Source organism: Panthera onca, chromosome A1 (genome assembly GCF_046562875.1).
Source record: "Panthera onca isolate mPanOnc1 chromosome A1, mPanOnc1 haplotype 2, whole genome shotgun sequence".
NCBI lineage: Eukaryota > Metazoa > Chordata > Mammalia > Carnivora > Felidae > Panthera > Panthera onca.
The window spans coordinates 88009180-88026181 of record NC_138339.1 but is presented as its reverse complement, the minus strand read 5'-3'; the positions used below and the strand labels follow the sequence as shown (position 1 = coordinate 88026181).

Genomic DNA, 17002 nt, shown 5'->3' with positions numbered 1-17002 from the left:
ATTATCTACTCAGGTATGTTATTTACATTTCAACTTGGGACAATTTTTCTTTGTAAAAATTGCCAATGCCTTACCTTTTGTTTTATGTTTATTGACTGTCTTTCTAAAGCACTTCTAATAAAACATAGCTAGTGTTTTATTTCATATCTAGTTATACTACTTTAGATACTTTTATTCTAGTACATTCAGATGAGTCATGATTCATATTAATAATGAGGTAAATAAAGACTATTTCTTTGAGGGGTACCTGGGTAGCTCAGTTCATTAAGTGTTGGACTTTTGGTTTTGGCTCAGGTCATGATCTCACAGTTTGTGAGTTCGAGCCCTGCGTTGGGCTCTGCACTGACAGTGTGGAGTCTGCTTGGAATTCTCTCTCTCCCTCTGTCTCTGCCCCTCCTTTGCTCTCTGTCCGTCTCTCTCTCTCTCAAAAAAAAAAAGGCTATCTTTTTGGAATGGATAAAGAATCATAATAATTAATTACATAGACATACAAAATGTCTTTTAACATTTATTTTAGATGAAATTCGGTTGTGCAAATGTACTTGCACATGGGTATTTTATTTAGTGAAACAGTGTACAGAGTAGGTTCAATGCAGACGGCACTGGCCCAAAATACTTTCATATATCTAAAACCACTTTTAATCAGACTTTCATAACCACAAACTGTAGGTGGAATGTCTCAATACAGTATGGTTTCTGTTGTACTCAAACCTCAGAATTTAGCACGTTACAACACTCGCCATCAAAGTACGTTTCAGCACAGAAATATCACTAAAGCTACTATTTGTGTTTACTTTGAATTACTCCTCAACTTTTGTGTAAGCAAATAGGCTAGTGGGTAATGCATACTTATTTAATAATACCTGTCAAAAAAGTCAGTGCATATAGCTTCTTTTCATTAAAACTGCAAACTGAAATGGTGCTGACTGTATTAAAGCATTTAAGAAAATATCTTCAAAATCTACTCTTAATTGCTCTAAATTTAATTCTGTATTATGTTCATGCTCTTCATAGCATACTCAAAATGTATTTTATAATGCTTTTTCTCATTGTGCATAGTTAGATAAAACTGTTTTTTAAGCATTAAGCTTTCTAAAGAGACCCGGGATATTACTCTTCGTTTAAAATATGCCACTCAATGACAAAGATTGCAATTCAGAGCTTTTATACTTAAATATAATAATGTATTGTAATGATTACATTTTCATAACTTGACAATAATTTGTGACGGGGACAAGTCCATTTCTATTTAAATAACGTATTTGTAACCTTAGGTGAGATGGAAAACTGTTTTTATAAGTGGTTAGGCAAAGAGATGCTCTTTTCCAGTGTTCTACATCAATCAAGGTGCACTGACAAGAGAATAAAGCCGGTAGTGTTTAGTGGACATTGTAACTCGGCATTTAGTTTTCAGAATTAAAGAGATTTAATATGTAATATATGCATGGAAAACAAAATTAGTCTGTAAGCAATGACCATTTTATGTTTTTTTCTTTACTTCTGGAAACAGCCCCAAATATAATGATGATGTTATAGTAAGAGGTTTCAGTAACCTCGAGTTTTAAATCCTAGCATATGGGCAAGCATCACACATCTTACATTTACAATTACTTTAGAACTTACTAGGTATGAATCAGGAATTGAAATTAGAATTTGAAGTTGAGAAAAGTCACATTCATTAAACATACAGATCCATACAACTCAGTTATAAAGAAATTTGGTAAATCTATTCACAGAAACAAAAATAATTCAAGCAATTTTGAATGAACGTTTTCTATATGCCAGATGAGAAGTAATATTTATTGACTATTCTCCATGTCAGACATTTGTGCTAGATGCTGGGGCTTCTATTACATATATATCTTCCTGAAGAGTTCATGTCTCTTCCTCATGGCTGAAAAAAAATAGTCATTTACTTCATTAATGGTTAAAAGTGATTTTCTTTATTTGAAAAAAATGCACTACTTATTTAATAGCATTATCTTTTCAGTCATGTGTAATGATTTCACATTTTTATCTAGAGTTGGGTGAATTCAGTTTGTGTTTTCTGACCAACCTTTTCTCTAGACTGAACAGGAAAAATAACAGTAGATGTTAACCCAATCAGGTGAATATGAAATGAAGCCCACCATATTGGTTATTTCTTATCTTGTTCTTAGTGAAACATGATTGTGGCATTATGCCCCTCCCCATTTCCATCTGGTTGCTGGCAGGCTCCCATCAAGCTGCAAGGCTTCAATTAGTGTAAATGCCAATTTCTTCTACGAAGCTTTCATTGTTATATTCAGATAGAACTCATTTTTCCCGCATGGTGGTCCTCTAGAACTTTTTACAAACCTTTACCATGAGACTTATTCTAATATTATAGAGTTCGTTGTTTAGGAGTCTGCCTCTCCTATTGGCTTTGAGTTCTCCAAAGACCCTGTCTTGGGCTTCATGCAAACTAGGCAGTGGACACTCAAAGAACATTTGCTGAGCTGGTGGATTATAGAATGGAAATAGTCTATTTTAAAGTCTGAATGTTTGGTGTGTGGCCAAATTTGATGAAAAAGATGAGGTTCTAAAGAAATTGTGGCATGAAGTCAAAGACCCTCTCCCTTTTTTGTAGAAATAAGATAACTTTGTTTTATAGCTTTTGAGCTAAAATAGCTTTTGCAAAGATTAAGCTCATTTAGATTTTTAAAAAAGTATTTCAACAGGATCTGCTACAGGGGCTTTATTGTTTTGTTTGCTACCTTTCAAATTAACCACTTGAAGGTTTGAACACTTAAGGTTTTAGAGGAAGAAACCAACTTTCAATTATGTTGGTTTCTTATAAAGCTTGTTTTTATAAGATTTCAATAAAAATTTGCTCCCGAGAGAAAAATAATAAAGTCTAAACGTGTCAATATAATTTTCTGCTAAAAGTAGATACCTTTTTTTACTTGACTTTTTGACAATTTAATCTCTCAAAAATAATAGATTTTGGATATATGTATTTGTTTTACTAAAAAAGTTCACCTGTTAGTGACAGGAATCTTGAGACAAAGACTTACACCACTTTGGAATCTTAGAGAAGCTAGAGAGTGTCTAGAGAGAAATACACGTGTACATATGCTCTAGATTTCAAGAAAAAATATATATCAATAAGTTCAGAGAAAAATGGTCTTTATTACTTTCCTAGATGATTCATCATGAAGGATGGAAAAGTGTGAAGATAAAAATTTAATTTTATAGTCACAAGATACAGAGATAAAGGGAGAGGATCTGCAAAATGCATTCTTTGAGCAAAAATTCACTGAACTTTCCAATGAGTTAAGATTTTCAAAAAACATGTATTTGGCAAAGAAAGTATTCAACAAAGTCCTCATCACGGTATTATAGAATTGATACTAGCTGGTAGTAATTTTTATCATTGGATTAGATGAAGATGTAGAAGGCATGCTTATAAGATCTGCGTATAAAAATAAATCTGGTAGAGTGTCTATCCATAGCCGCCTCTACAGACTAGAAAGCTGGTCACAAACAATACGATGAAAAAGGTAATTTTAAAGTCTTTGTTCATATTTTTTAAAAAAACAATTCTGGAAGCTCAGGTTGGAGGAAAATTAATGTGGTGGCTGATATGGGGGAAAGGATCTAAAGTTGTAGTGTTCCAGAGTGGGAATTAATTATTCTAATGATCTTTTTGTTAGTACTAATTAATCTTTGGCACTGTATTCAGTTCTGAGAATTACATTTTACCATGACACTGACAAAATCAGTGTCTATAGGATGGCAAATAGGTTGATGTAGGATGTAAGAATAATTTTGCATTAGAAATCATTAAGGGAATCCGGAATGTTCAATCCAGAGAAATAGAGTTAAAAGTGATTTGCTAAACACTTTCCAAGATCTGAAGATTTCTGGCCATGTAAAGAGGCAGATGAGTTATTCTGTTTTACTCTACATATTAGAAAGCATTGCTGAAAATCTTTTAAAGAGGCTCAAAATAGAACATCTAGGGAGGAGAACTATCAAAGAGTGGATCTAGTCTGACAAAGTAGGAAGAGTTCATTCCTGAGAATGTTTAAGTAGAGCTGCATATCAAGGAAGGTACAGAAGGTATTCCTGAATTAAGCAGAAGCTCGACCAGAGACCTTTAAAATATTTATTTCAGATTTTAGATGTTCAGATTCTATGCCTAGATAGCACACGCTTCTAGGTCAAGGGGAAAATTTGACTGAATGGTAATATGGTTGAAAACAAGAATCTATTTCTGTAATTTCATTCTATAAAATGCCTGTGTTTTGGTTACCCAATCTCATCAATATATTATCATAATCACCTCTAATTTCCATATTCCAAGAAGTAAAACAGGGTCACTTTCTTTTTATAGTTAGATGAGATACAAAGACTGTAAAGAATTTGAGTTACAATATTAAATTATGGACAGGGCTGAAAATGCACAGAAAAATAATTGTCCAGATTGATAAAATAGAAAATTCACACTATTAAGATATTTTTAAAGAAGTAGTATATATGCATCATTACTGGGGCAGTGTGGTATAGAAGCAAAAATATAGGAATTGAAAATCAAGTCGGAGCTCTGCCATTTATGAGCTGTGTGCTCTTGGGTAAATTGTTTAACTTATCTGAATCCTGGTTTCTTCAACCACAAAGTGGAGGTTATAATGGACATCTTGCAGAGTCATGAGAGTTCACCGAGGGCCATAATAAAAGTGTAAGTGACTTGTTGACTGTGAAACACTATACAAGGCAGGTAGTATTTTTTCTCTGATGCATCAGGCTCAGTTAGTTCTTGTTACATACGATAAAAGACTGCTGTCCTAGTACCTGCCAACTTGGGTTAACATTATGTCTAGGCTAGAGTTTCTCTCTCAACTAGACCTTGAACTTTCCGTGGAAGCTCAGAACTTCTCTTTTCCAATCTTATGTCCTGAAGTCCCAGAACAAAACTTGGCTAAATATTTGTTGAATGAATGAAAGGATAGATGCATGGAGCAATTACACCTTTTTTGCCACCCAAAATGAATGGCTAAAAATGAATTTCAGTGCATGCTCAAACTATGTTAATAGGACATAGGAAATTTGCCACCGAGAGGAAAATTTCACATAGTTCTTTTTCTTTTTTGCCATATTAACTTATGGGGAAAATATGCTTTTGGTAAAACTGAAATTCAGGACAGAAGTTGGAGTGGGCCAAATTTTGTGTATGGGTTTGTTGGTGAAATTATCATATTTCTTATGATTGTTTTTTTGGTAAGTGTTGACTTCATTTGGTGACTTTTTTTCTAAGAAGTTAAAGACTTTATAATAAGTTATCTCACCACATTTGACTGTATCTCTTTTAAGTTACCATACGGCACAGCTTACCATCCCCATTTCTCAGATGATACTTTTGTAAATGAAGACATAAAGTGTCACAAAACTAGTCCTTGGATGAACTAGAAATACAACCCTTTTCACACAAAATTCATCCTTCTTTCCTCTAGTTGTTTTTCCCTCTTCTAGCTCGCCATGCATTTCAGGGGCTGACGGGCGGCACAGTATGAATCCCATCAACTGTTCACTGAGCAGTGTACAGGCACATTAAGAATTGTCAGCAATTCTGATGAGTACAAGCAGAATAGTGCATGAACTATTAATTCATGTAAGGATAGCTTTCTAGGTTAAAGTAAAAAAAAATAATAATACAGAAATTGAGAAGAAGTTGGCTTCTATGTTCTCACAATAAACCAAAGCTCCTTTTGTGTGGGTGCTTCAGCCACTTCTGCCCTCAGGACCTCCAGCCATTCCCACTAAAGCCAGTGAGAACCACATGCATGCACCAGTGGGCACACACTGGTTCTATATTTATGGATGTTTATTTAAATTTCACAAAATGAGAAATATTTTGGTTGGTAGCAAATACAGCTCTGTTTACAGCCAGAATAAAAAAGGTAGGACTCTGATTTACACACAGGCAATGTAAATATCAAGTTCTAAAAACAGAGGACAAGACCTGTATCATTTCCTACAGGGTAGGGATATTAGTGTGATTACTGTGTAATGGAAGGGGCATTTAATAATGAGTCTCCCGGCCACATGTGTGCCTGCTCCGTTCACCCTCCCACTCTGGGCTGTGTTCACGTAAAGTTACCTCAGGAGAACTTTCCTGCCATATAAACTGTGAGAGCCCTCGTATCTTACAGGAGTTCTGAAAAATTGAAAGAAAAGACCTTTGGAAACAGCAGCTACTCACATCTCTGAGAATAAGTGAGTCCTGAACTCTAGAACCTTTGATGCATTGCTAAGGAAAGCAACAATAACTTTATCTATGGGTCCCTGATACTTCTTTCCACCACCCAGAACACTGTCAGCTGAATCTTAATTGAACTGCTCAATGAGTGGAAAACTTTTTGTTCAGTTCTTTAATTCATAAAGTGACATTAGTTTCTTTGTTTTACAACATATTTGGGACTAATATACCCAACTAATTCTACTTTCAAAGTTTTGAGGCTTTATCTTTTTGTTGTTGTTGTTGTCCAACAAGAGTCACGAGAAATATAACCCGCATCCTATGAAAATATTTTAGATTTAGATCCATTCCGCCTTACTCCCAACATAGATAGTTTCTCAGTTTCCTCCTGGTTAAGGAAATGGAACGACTAATGAAGGATAAGATGGACAGTTCATAGATACAATGCGCTCTCTAATCCAGAGGCACGAAGTCTTCCTATGTGTTTAATGGGTTAGGGATGGAGTCAAGAGTCTGCAACGACAATCTCTAATTGAAAAAAAGGGAAATGCCCTCTTAAATGCTCTTTTTCTTCCCCTGGCTTGCTCTGACAGTAAGTAATGGTACAACTGTTCTACACTATTCCTCTTCAATTTTATTTTGTTTAATTCAGTCTGTCATTAGAAAGGCTTGCGAGCTTTAGGCTTGATGATTACTCTCGGTGGGAGGAAGTAATGCCACTGCAGACTCGTGTTAGACAAGCGCTCCTTTATACAATGACGGGGCCTGCCATCGTAAATGAAAGGCTCTTTAAAGAGCAGTGAGGGACTCTTTTAAGCAGACTGCTACCATGTGCTTGTAACCCTCCAGCACAACTTGCGAGGATGAGACAGCAATGTGTTCTGCTGCAAAGAGGACTATTGTCCTCGTTGGCCTCAAGCGCATTGAGCCGCGTTTCACTGCAGTGTAGCAGGATTTCCAAAGGGTTTGCAAGGAGTAGTTCCTAAAATTCCGAACAGAATAAAAGAATGAAAACAGGGGTTTGAGAGTGTGGAATTTAGAATTCTACCATCTCCTCACCCGAAGCCAACCCCCAAGCCCCAAAATAAAATTTAAAATTTTGTGCACTGCACTCTGTTTTGAGGAAAAATAATAAACAATGGGTTAGATCACAGTTAAATAGTTGAATGTATATGAATAAACTTGAATGTTTATTCACAGACTCACAGGGTCTGGGTTTTAAAACTTGTCATAGCTAATTTCTGATACATCTGTCTCCAGGAGGAAAAGGAAGAAAGATGATCTACAATTATTAAAATTACCAGGATTTAAAAGATTTTGTTGTAGTCCATTTTTAAGCCTAAAAATGTTCTGGATTTTAAAGAGATGACTATAACACACAGTATGTTTTTAATTTTTTATATGTGCTATTCAGGTCTCCTTGGTTCATTAAAAGGCTGATTTATGTTCTAAATTCAATCTGTAAATGCAGCCATAAAATAAATACCTCTATCTATTTCTCTATACCCCATATACGCAAAAAATATTTGAATATGAGACAAATTAAATAAACCAGATTAATATTTTGGGGGCAAAAACATGTTTACTAGTTTAACAAAGCCAAAATGTACCTAAGGTAAAGGTCAAAGACTACTTCATTCCCTGCTGAGCAAATGCTCAGGAAGCACATTTGTCTACGTTTCCTGTCATAACAGGAAGAGTGTAACTTCTTCCTTTCCACGATGGCTTCAGTTTTACCTCCTAACTCCAATATTTTCTCCCTCAGGGCCTTCCAAATCAATCCTCACAAGACAGAAGGCAGGAGGCTGTCTCCGTTGTAGTTTCCAAACAGTTGCGTTTGTTGAAATGTTATTTAAATGTTAGTGATTTCTTAAGCTAAACTGTTCCAACTTAAAATTAAAAGTCAAATTTCCAAACATTTAGAGTGGATCTCTTATTCCTATTAGTGGTTCAACATATTTCAAAGGAAATGCAAATATATATTCCATATTATGCAATTTCATTTACTTCAAGTTAATTACATTATTTTTCTTTTTAGACCAAAGTTATTATTCTGGGGGTGGGGAGGGAGAGTTGCCATATTGTCTTCAATAAGAGTATGTGGGGGATGTAAACTTTAAAAATACTTGCATCAAATTTTTGAAAGAGCTTATTTTAAACGAATAAATTATAATGTTAGAGGAAGTCTAGACTGCAAAGGACAGAGCTTTTGAGAAAATTAGCAACACGTTCTTTAATCTACAGTTTGGAAGAAACCTCTGGGCTTATGTGGTCTATTTATAATGTTAATATTTTTAGGGTTGGTTTCTTAGTAATACAATGTCACACACTTTGGTTTGTGCATTTGCAAAACAAAAAGTGACTTATTGCAAACAGAATGGGGTGTGCATGCATTCACAGAGGTGGAAGGTGCCATTCAATGCCAACTCTCTACACAAACTGATGGAGATACAATGAACACAAACGTGGGAATTTCTCTAAATTATAGTTTTAAATGAAAATTGAATGAGATATACAAACTAGAACTGAAACAACAAGACGTCTTGAAGCCCTCCAGTTTGTGCAGATTGTTACTGTATTCCTTGTGAAAATTTTGGCACCTCTTGGATTCCCTATCAAAGGAAACCTAATGAATGAATTTGATGGCAGTTGAGACAATACTTCTCTGGTAGTCAAGGAATAGAGTTAGTGGATATAAATATAAAATAGCTCACATGTATGGGATGTATAGTAAATGTGTGGTGCACTATTTCTATGTTTCACCCATATACTGGGGAGACCATTTGTGAACTGTTTTTAAATTGCTAGGAACAGAACAGAAATGAGTGGCCTGATGTCATAGCTGCTCAATGTACATCGGAACACTCTAGCTACCTCTTTGATTTGGAAACTCACAAAATACATTTTTTTTTTCTTCTGGTTTCCTTTTTCAGTATCTTCAAACACCAGTAATTCCAGCTCTCTGAACAAAAACTTTTCCCCCTGGTGATTTTAAGATTAATGAAAGAATGATTTAACTTAAATGCTGGGGAACCTTTAAGTAGGAGCCCACAGGATGCATCAATATACCTATAATTCAATTCTGAAATGTTCTATGCCCTAATTCATTACTATGATACACTCTAATTATTTATTGATACCAAGTTTAGGGAGGCAGTTTAGCTGTTAAGAAATGATACTGAGAGTAAAAAAGGCTTAATAATCACCAATATCAGTTATCTGTGAATTTATTTTAGATTTAAATCAGTATTTCTGTGATTTTTTAAAACTTAAAAAAAATGCTTTTATTTATTTTTGAGAGAGAGAGAGAGAGAGACTGTGCATGTGCTCATGCAAGGCGGGGGAGCGGCAGAGAGAGGGGGACAGATGATCTGAAGCAGGCTCTGCACTGATAACAGCAAGCCCCATGTGGGGCTCGAACTCACCAACTGGGAGATCATGACCTGAACCGAAGTTAGATGCTCAACCGACTGAGCCACCCAGGCATCTTTATTTAAACTTCTGATTCACTTGATTTAAAACAAGCTTCCAGATATTCATGGACTAACATGTATAACTCTTTGATAGCAATTTAAGTATAATTTCCTCTCAGATAATATATACTTGCTTGGTATGCATACAGGCAATGGACAAAAATGTAAGTTCTGTTCGTGCAGATGACAAAAGAAAAAGTATGACTGGAATAATCTGTTCAACTCATGGTTTAGAATTAATTACAAAGTTATCTTCCTGAAGCCATTTATTTGTCTTTCTAAATTATCAAGTTCCTCACATTTAAAGAGTAGGTTAGTAGGTTTTTACCCTCAGGTTTAGAACTGTAATTAGCCTTTTATTTACTGGCATTCTGGATATCACCTTGAAGGAACATTACAGTACAATTTTCACTGAAATTTTAGCTAAAATTCTAAGAACAGCCTAAAATAGTGGAAAGTAGCAGAAAGTAAGGAATAATACTTGTTTCTTTTGAGAGTCATTTGATGAAATCAATAAATCTCTTTTATTCACTTTATTATTTTTTTTTTTTAATTTTTTAATCTTTATTTATTTTTGAGAGAGAGAGACAGTGTGTGAGCAGGGGAAGAGCAGAGAGAGAGGGAGACGCAGAATCTGAAGCAGGCTCCAGGCTCTGAGCTGTCAGCACCGAGCCCGATGTGGGGCTCGAACTCATGAACCGTGAGATCACGACCTAAGCCGAAGCCGGATGCTCAACCGACTGAGCCACCCAGGCACCCCTCTTTTATTCACTTTAAAAAAGATTAGATTTCGTTTAAAAACATCCTTATGTAGAAACTGTTCACAGGTTGCATCTACACTGAACATATTTCTCCGAGTTCTTTTTTTCTAAGCCTATTTAAAATAATTTATAAGTTATATAAAGAAACTGGGTGGCTCAGATGGTTAAGCATCGGACTCTTGATTTCAGCTCAGGTCATGATCTCACATTTTGTGGGACAGAGACCCTTGTCCAGCTGTGTGCTGACAGCTTGGTGCCTGCTTGGGATTCTCTCTAGCTCTCTCTCTGACCCTCCCCTGCTCACACTCTCTCTTTCTCTCTCTCTCAAAATAGGCAAATAAACATTAAAAACATAAAAAAAAAGAAACTGACATAGGGACCTAAGAAAAGAGAAAAAGTTAGAAAATTTAACAACTATGATCTCTGAATTCCTTTTAGTCATAAGGGGATTCTCTTGTTCTATTAAGAGGAGAATGTTGCTAATTGTCTTTAATTTGTGCTCCAGTTATTGCACTGATAATTACGTGAAATTTTGTTTGCTGGCAAAAACTATTAGTGTGCCAGACCTGATGGAAGAGAACTTAAGACTTAAAAATCTTCTTCCCTTAGCTTACTATATTAGGTCCTGTCTGTGTTATTTGGCAAATATTTTTCCCTTACAGTTATTCAAATATTTAAATGTCTTTTTATAACAAGTCACACAAATACATTTGGATTTACCTCTCCTATCATTTCAAAGTGGGGAAACTGAAAATTTAAAATACAAACATACAAGTATAAACAGGTTTAGGTTAAACAAGCTTATTTTTTGTATATCTTTCTTCTTGATACAACAGATATAACAGATTTCTAAGTATATTCTGCTTTTGTAAAAAGAGTGAGACAAGGGTAAAACTCACTTTAAAAATCTGTTGTTGGTTTTTTTCAGGAGCATATTTACTGGTACCATATGAAGTAGGGTAAGATTATTGCCTGATTACTGAAGGTACTTAGGGGGTAAAAATAAGAAATGCAGAAGGAGACACTGAAATTGTAGTGTTAGAATAAAGTGGATGCTGGAAGTGATAAAAATGGTGACAAGTAGTTCAAAATAACTTGGTCAGTAACATATATTTGAAAATAAGTGCTGCAAGCATAGAACTTAGAAAACTACTCCTTCTCCTCCTTGTCACAAGCTCTGCCCTGCAAATGTCTGTGATTTTCCTTCCAGCCCACAAGCCATCCTCTGCTATCAGCCACTCCTGCTCTGAAAGGATTCTCTCACCCCTGTGAGATTCCAAAGGCTCCTTTTGTGCTCCTGCTCTGCTCTATTCCACTTTTCCTTCCAGCTCCCTTATAGCCTTTAAAAGGTAGAACCTTCTTGAAATGAGGTTCAGGCACCACTCTTTAGTGTTCTACACAGCTCAGGAGTTTTAATGGAGGTCACATTAACTTATAAAAGCTAATGGTTTAAAAAGCATGAGTCTTAATAGGAACAGCTAATACGTACATTCATTGGGCGCTTATTATATGTTAGATGCTTTAAATTTATGCCCTAATTTAATTATCTCAATGACTTGAGGTGGGTACTATTTTTTAAACCTCAGTCTATTGATGAGGAAACTGATAAGGCTCAGAGGGGCTAGTATGTGGCAGAATTGAGATCACAGCTAGGTTCGTGTGTCTAAAACCCATGCTTTTCACCACTATGTTACACTGGATGCAGTATGATGTAATTGGGAAAAGCAAAGACATAAAACCATGCTCTTAGCCATTATATTATACAGGATGTAGCCTGACATGGTTGAGAAAAGCATGCATTGTTTTGTTTTTTTAATCTGAAAGGTGTGGGCTCCAAATTTTGGCCACCACTTAGTATTAACTCTCTGACTTGAAAGCTTTGCATGATCTGGGCCCTGTCTAGCATCTAATCTTTTCTCTCATCTCTCCAAAGTCATACACACCAGACTCAAGTTCCACAAACTTTCCCTTGGCTCCTTAGCAAGCTCTTTCCGTTCTTAAGGAGCTTTGCAAATATTGTTCCATCTGGAATGTTGTCACCTGCCTAACTCTGACTCATGTTTTAGTTCTCATCTTTTAGCATTTCCTCAGAGAGGCCTTTCATCCAATCCCCAATCTAAATAAAGCACCTCTTGTTATACTTTGATAGCGCTTTGATAATTTCATTCACACCACATATCTATAACATTTTTATTATATATTTGCAAATCTCACGTCTGCTTCATCCTACTAAGCCAGGGATCCACAAACTCTGGCCCACAGGCCATATACAGCCCATCTCATTTTTGTCAGTAGAGTTTTATTCATAGACACATTCATTCATTTACACATTTGTCCAAGGTTGCTTTCACAACTAGGGCAGAGCTGAGTAGTTGAGATGAAGACTGTATGGCTCACAAGGCCAAAAATATTTGCTATCTGGCCCTTTACAGAAAAACTTTGCTGACCTCTGTGGCAGATGATAAGCTGTATGAGATTCGTCTGGTTTACCACTGAATTCTTAATGTTAAGCATATTGCAATCTAATAATATTTGTTGATTTAGTAAATAAGTGAATTATTCCCCTGTAAGTGGGGTTAATAAGAATTAAATGAAATAACACATACGTAATTCTTGGTACATGTTGCTACTTTTATTAAGTTATCTGGAAATTTCTATAAGACAAATTAACAATTCATGATTTTATTTATTTTTACATAGTCGCCTAAGTAATGTATGTAGTTTAAGTAAGAAATTGAGAAATAAGTAGTTTTCATAAAGTCAGAAACTCTGGACAAATTTTTAAAAATAAAATGAGCTGTTCATTTTTTTCCTCCTCTAAACTATTTTATGTATACAACTGGAGTTTCTGAGTGTTAGCTGTTCTCCTTACTTCCATTATGAAAGGTAGAGTAAGGGCAAAATTAAATTTAAACAGTTAGCTGCTGTTTTACAGCAGTGTTAGTTCTTAATGATATTCAACTTATACATCAGCTTTGTAATATTTCATTTCACACTTTTAAGTCTCTACTTCTTATTCTGTAAAAACACACCCTGTTCTCTGTATAGCCAAATAAACACCTGCAATGGCAGAGTGGGCTTTTACTACTTTTAAGAAAAGATGACAGTGAGCCATTGTGTGAGGTTCTATTATGGAGTCTGCAGTGGGGTAAGCTTCAAAAAGGGCAAAGCAGTTAACATTTTTCTTTTCCACATGTGAACACAAAGTTTAAAGGAAGCCCAGGCTGGGGGAGCCTCCGCACTTGGGATGATTGGCTCCCGCAGATTTGCTAGTGGTGGTGATTATTAGAAGTGACCTATATCTTGTAAGCTTTCATGTCCACTCTCGTAGTAGGTGAGTGGTGCACATAACAAACATTTATAAGTAGGATGGATGTCTGAGATTGTCAATAGCCACTAAAATAATCACTGAAATATACATTAAAACATGGCAGTTTTCACTTCTGCCGATTCAAGAGTATGAGTGAAGGACCTGCCATACCTAAAGGTTGGAGAAGACTACACAGATCTGAAATTCTGTAGAATAAAACCAAGGAATTCATCTTCAGGATTAAAAAAGTCATCTAAATTGAAGTGAATTTAAACAATTTTTCTTCTCCTACAATTATCATGACTTCTAACATGGATGAGAGTAACAGTAACTATAGACGCAGCATATATAAATTAAGATGTTCGATTATTAGCTCAAAAGTATGTGTTAAAATTCTTCCATCCTGTGTGAGTTTTATGTTCCTTTATAAAGCATAATGAAAGCTCATGAATTCAACCTGCAGAAATTTTCTCCTTTCTTTGTAGGCAAAAGGAAGATACTATGAATTTCATGAACCTAAACATTACCTGGTATTATCAATGAACTTAGGTGCTAATTCCTATAATTTTTGACAGCACTCAAAATAGATTCTAGTACAAATAACTGGATCTAAACAGTCAATGGTACATGGTGTTCAATATTTCAGTCTCAATTTCAATTTCAAGCTGTAAGCCAACAAAAAAATACTGTGGTTTATATTGACAGAATTATTACTTTTTGGTTTGACCGATAGCAATAAACAATGTGTAGGAAAACAATGAAGAAATCCATCAAAAATCTTTATTTATCCTTTAACTCAATTTTCAGCCAAAAATAGTTCAAGTCATGCGTATGTACCTTAAATATAATAATTTAAGGGAGTATAAACTTGAAAATCTAAAGTTTATCTCTTAATGACATACTGGCTTTGATGGCATAAATAACAACTTCTATTCATTATCATTTACACATATAACAACTTAAGTGTCCATCAATGGATGAATGAATAAATAAGTTGTTACACACACATATACACACAATGGAACGTTATTCAGCCATAAAAAAGAGGAAATCCTACTATTTGCAACACCATGAAGGGATCTTGAGGGCATTATGCTAAGTGAAATAAGTCAGAAAGAGAAAGACAAAGACTGTGTGATCTCATTTATATGTAGAATCTAAAAAACAAACAAACTCACCCAAAGAGATCAGACTTGTGATTACCAGAGGTGGAGGGTTGGGGGAAGAAGAAATGGAGGAAGGTGGTCAAAAGGTACAAACTTCCAGTTACAAGATAAATAAGTACTAGGGTTGTAACATACAACACGATGACTACAGCTACCACTGCTGTGTGATACACAGAAAGGTTGCTAAGAGTAAGTCCTTTTTTTCCTTATTCTTTTCCTTTTATTATATCTATACGAGATGATGGATGTTAGCTGAACTGATTGTGGTAATCATTTCACAATACATGTAAATCAACCCAACACACTGGATGCCTTAAAATTATAGAGTGATGTATGTCAATTATGTCTCAATAAAACTGGAGAAAAAAACATAGAAAAAGACTTAAACCAGAAATCAGTTCTAGTCTCACTTGCAGTTCCAAGAAGACAGAAGGGGAGACAGACCAGAGTGTCTTTATTTGGAGGAAATTAGTCTGGTGAGGGCATCTCCAAAGGCCATCCTCTTAACTTTCCCCAGAATAAATGAGCAACAGGCAAAACATTCCTCTCTCCCATGGTCAAGGAATGAATGCCAGTTTTGCAAGTTCCATTATCCATTTGTAATGGTTGGGATCTGGCAGTACTACAATTTGTTAATTAACATTAGAATGCATACAAACCACCCAACTATCCTTGTATCACCTAACCAAATGCACTCTCCCCAAGTGTGAAGGAAAATAGTCAAATCACAAATATTCATGATATACAAGTCTTTGTCGAATAGAACATTTAGAGATATAAAATCTTTAGAACAAATTGATGGTATCATACAGTATTATCATTGGACTCGCAGAAAAAAATGGTAACATCATCTGCCTCTTTGTTTACAAAATTCGTGGTTTAAAGAAAATGGTATGAATTAATGAATAGTTTTTGCCTAAGTGTTTTAAGTTACTAATATTTCATGAGGGTGTTTGTTGTTGTTGTCAGCACAATGCTAAATATTTTGGAGACATTTCAAAGTCTCTTTTAGTGTGAATACAAATAAAGCCATTTTTATAAGCCTATATCCTAAAACTTTAAGTGCATGACCACAAAAGTCCTCGTTCCCATGAATATAGGAATCTTTGTTTGATGATGCATGCAGTGCAGCAATGTTATGCTTATTAACTCTTAATTATTAAGCTATTCATGTTATACAGGGATAGCTCCCGTTCAAAATTTATTGTGAAATAAAAAGTGAATAATCATGAACATGTAAGCTATTTGTCTAACAGATAAGGTGATTCTTCCCCCTTGACATATGATAGAATATTAGCATTTAAACTGGCCACATTTAATTCACTAAGACTTCTCTTAATGTATGCTCACAAGTTTGGAATGTTTTCAGGGTACCTTTAATATACCTGGGGGAAATGTAATAAATAGTCCATGTAAATAATGATACAAGAAAAAGTCTACCCACTCACCTGTCTGTTACGTTCATCCATAATCCTCGTAATCTGAATCTTTTTTCTCCCCATAGTCCCCGTTTTTCTTCTCTCTCTCGTCCCTGAAATTATGTATTTTTTCCTTCCTTTTCTTTCTCTTTCCTGCTTCCTCCAAACAAATCTCCTTCTTCAGCACTTGCACTGCTCAGTTCCCAAATTCCTGCATTCGTTCCTGCTGGACAAAAAAGAAAAATTAAATGCCACTTTAACTGAAAGCCAGTTTCATAAGAACTATCGTATTCTAATTTTTTAAAAAAGAAAACTATATGGAAGTAAGCCAATCAAATGAATGAAAATATGTACTCAAAGCACATGGTATATCCCATGCAGGAGCATATCAAATAGGACCAGTTTGTTTTTACAGTTAAAATAATCTCATAAGTAATATAACAAGTCATTTAAATGACAAAAACTGTACTTTAAAGCCCAACACTTGAAATGTATCTTTTGCAACGAGTTTCTTAATATTTTTTAATGAAATTAGGTGACTATTCTCACCCTTCTATTATGAAAAATTACCTGAATCAGAGAGTTAATGAACCTCTATGTACCTGTGTATGCTAAGTAGGGCAGCTAATTCATTTCTGAAGGGAAAACAATCTT

At 35.1% G+C, this 17002-nt stretch overlaps 1 protein-coding gene across 17 annotated transcripts in view; it reads right to left on the bottom strand.

Annotated features, from left to right (window-relative positions):
- Positions 1-17002, bottom strand: part of MEF2C (myocyte enhancer factor 2C) — a 151964-nt gene that overhangs the window by 79353 nt on the left and 55609 nt on the right. For 12 of the 17 annotated variants that reach the window (XM_078448237.2, XM_060635397.3, XM_060635407.3 and 9 more), the window contains one exon: positions 16379-16574. In XM_078448237.2, coding sequence (XP_078304363.1) covers positions 16379-16432 — 54 coding nt within the window. In that variant the 5' untranslated portion in view covers positions 16433-16574. The remainder of the gene's footprint in view (positions 1-16378; positions 16575-17002) is intronic. The other 5 variants (XM_078448241.2, XM_060635387.3, XM_060635396.3 and 2 more) reach the window with 1 other exon arrangement.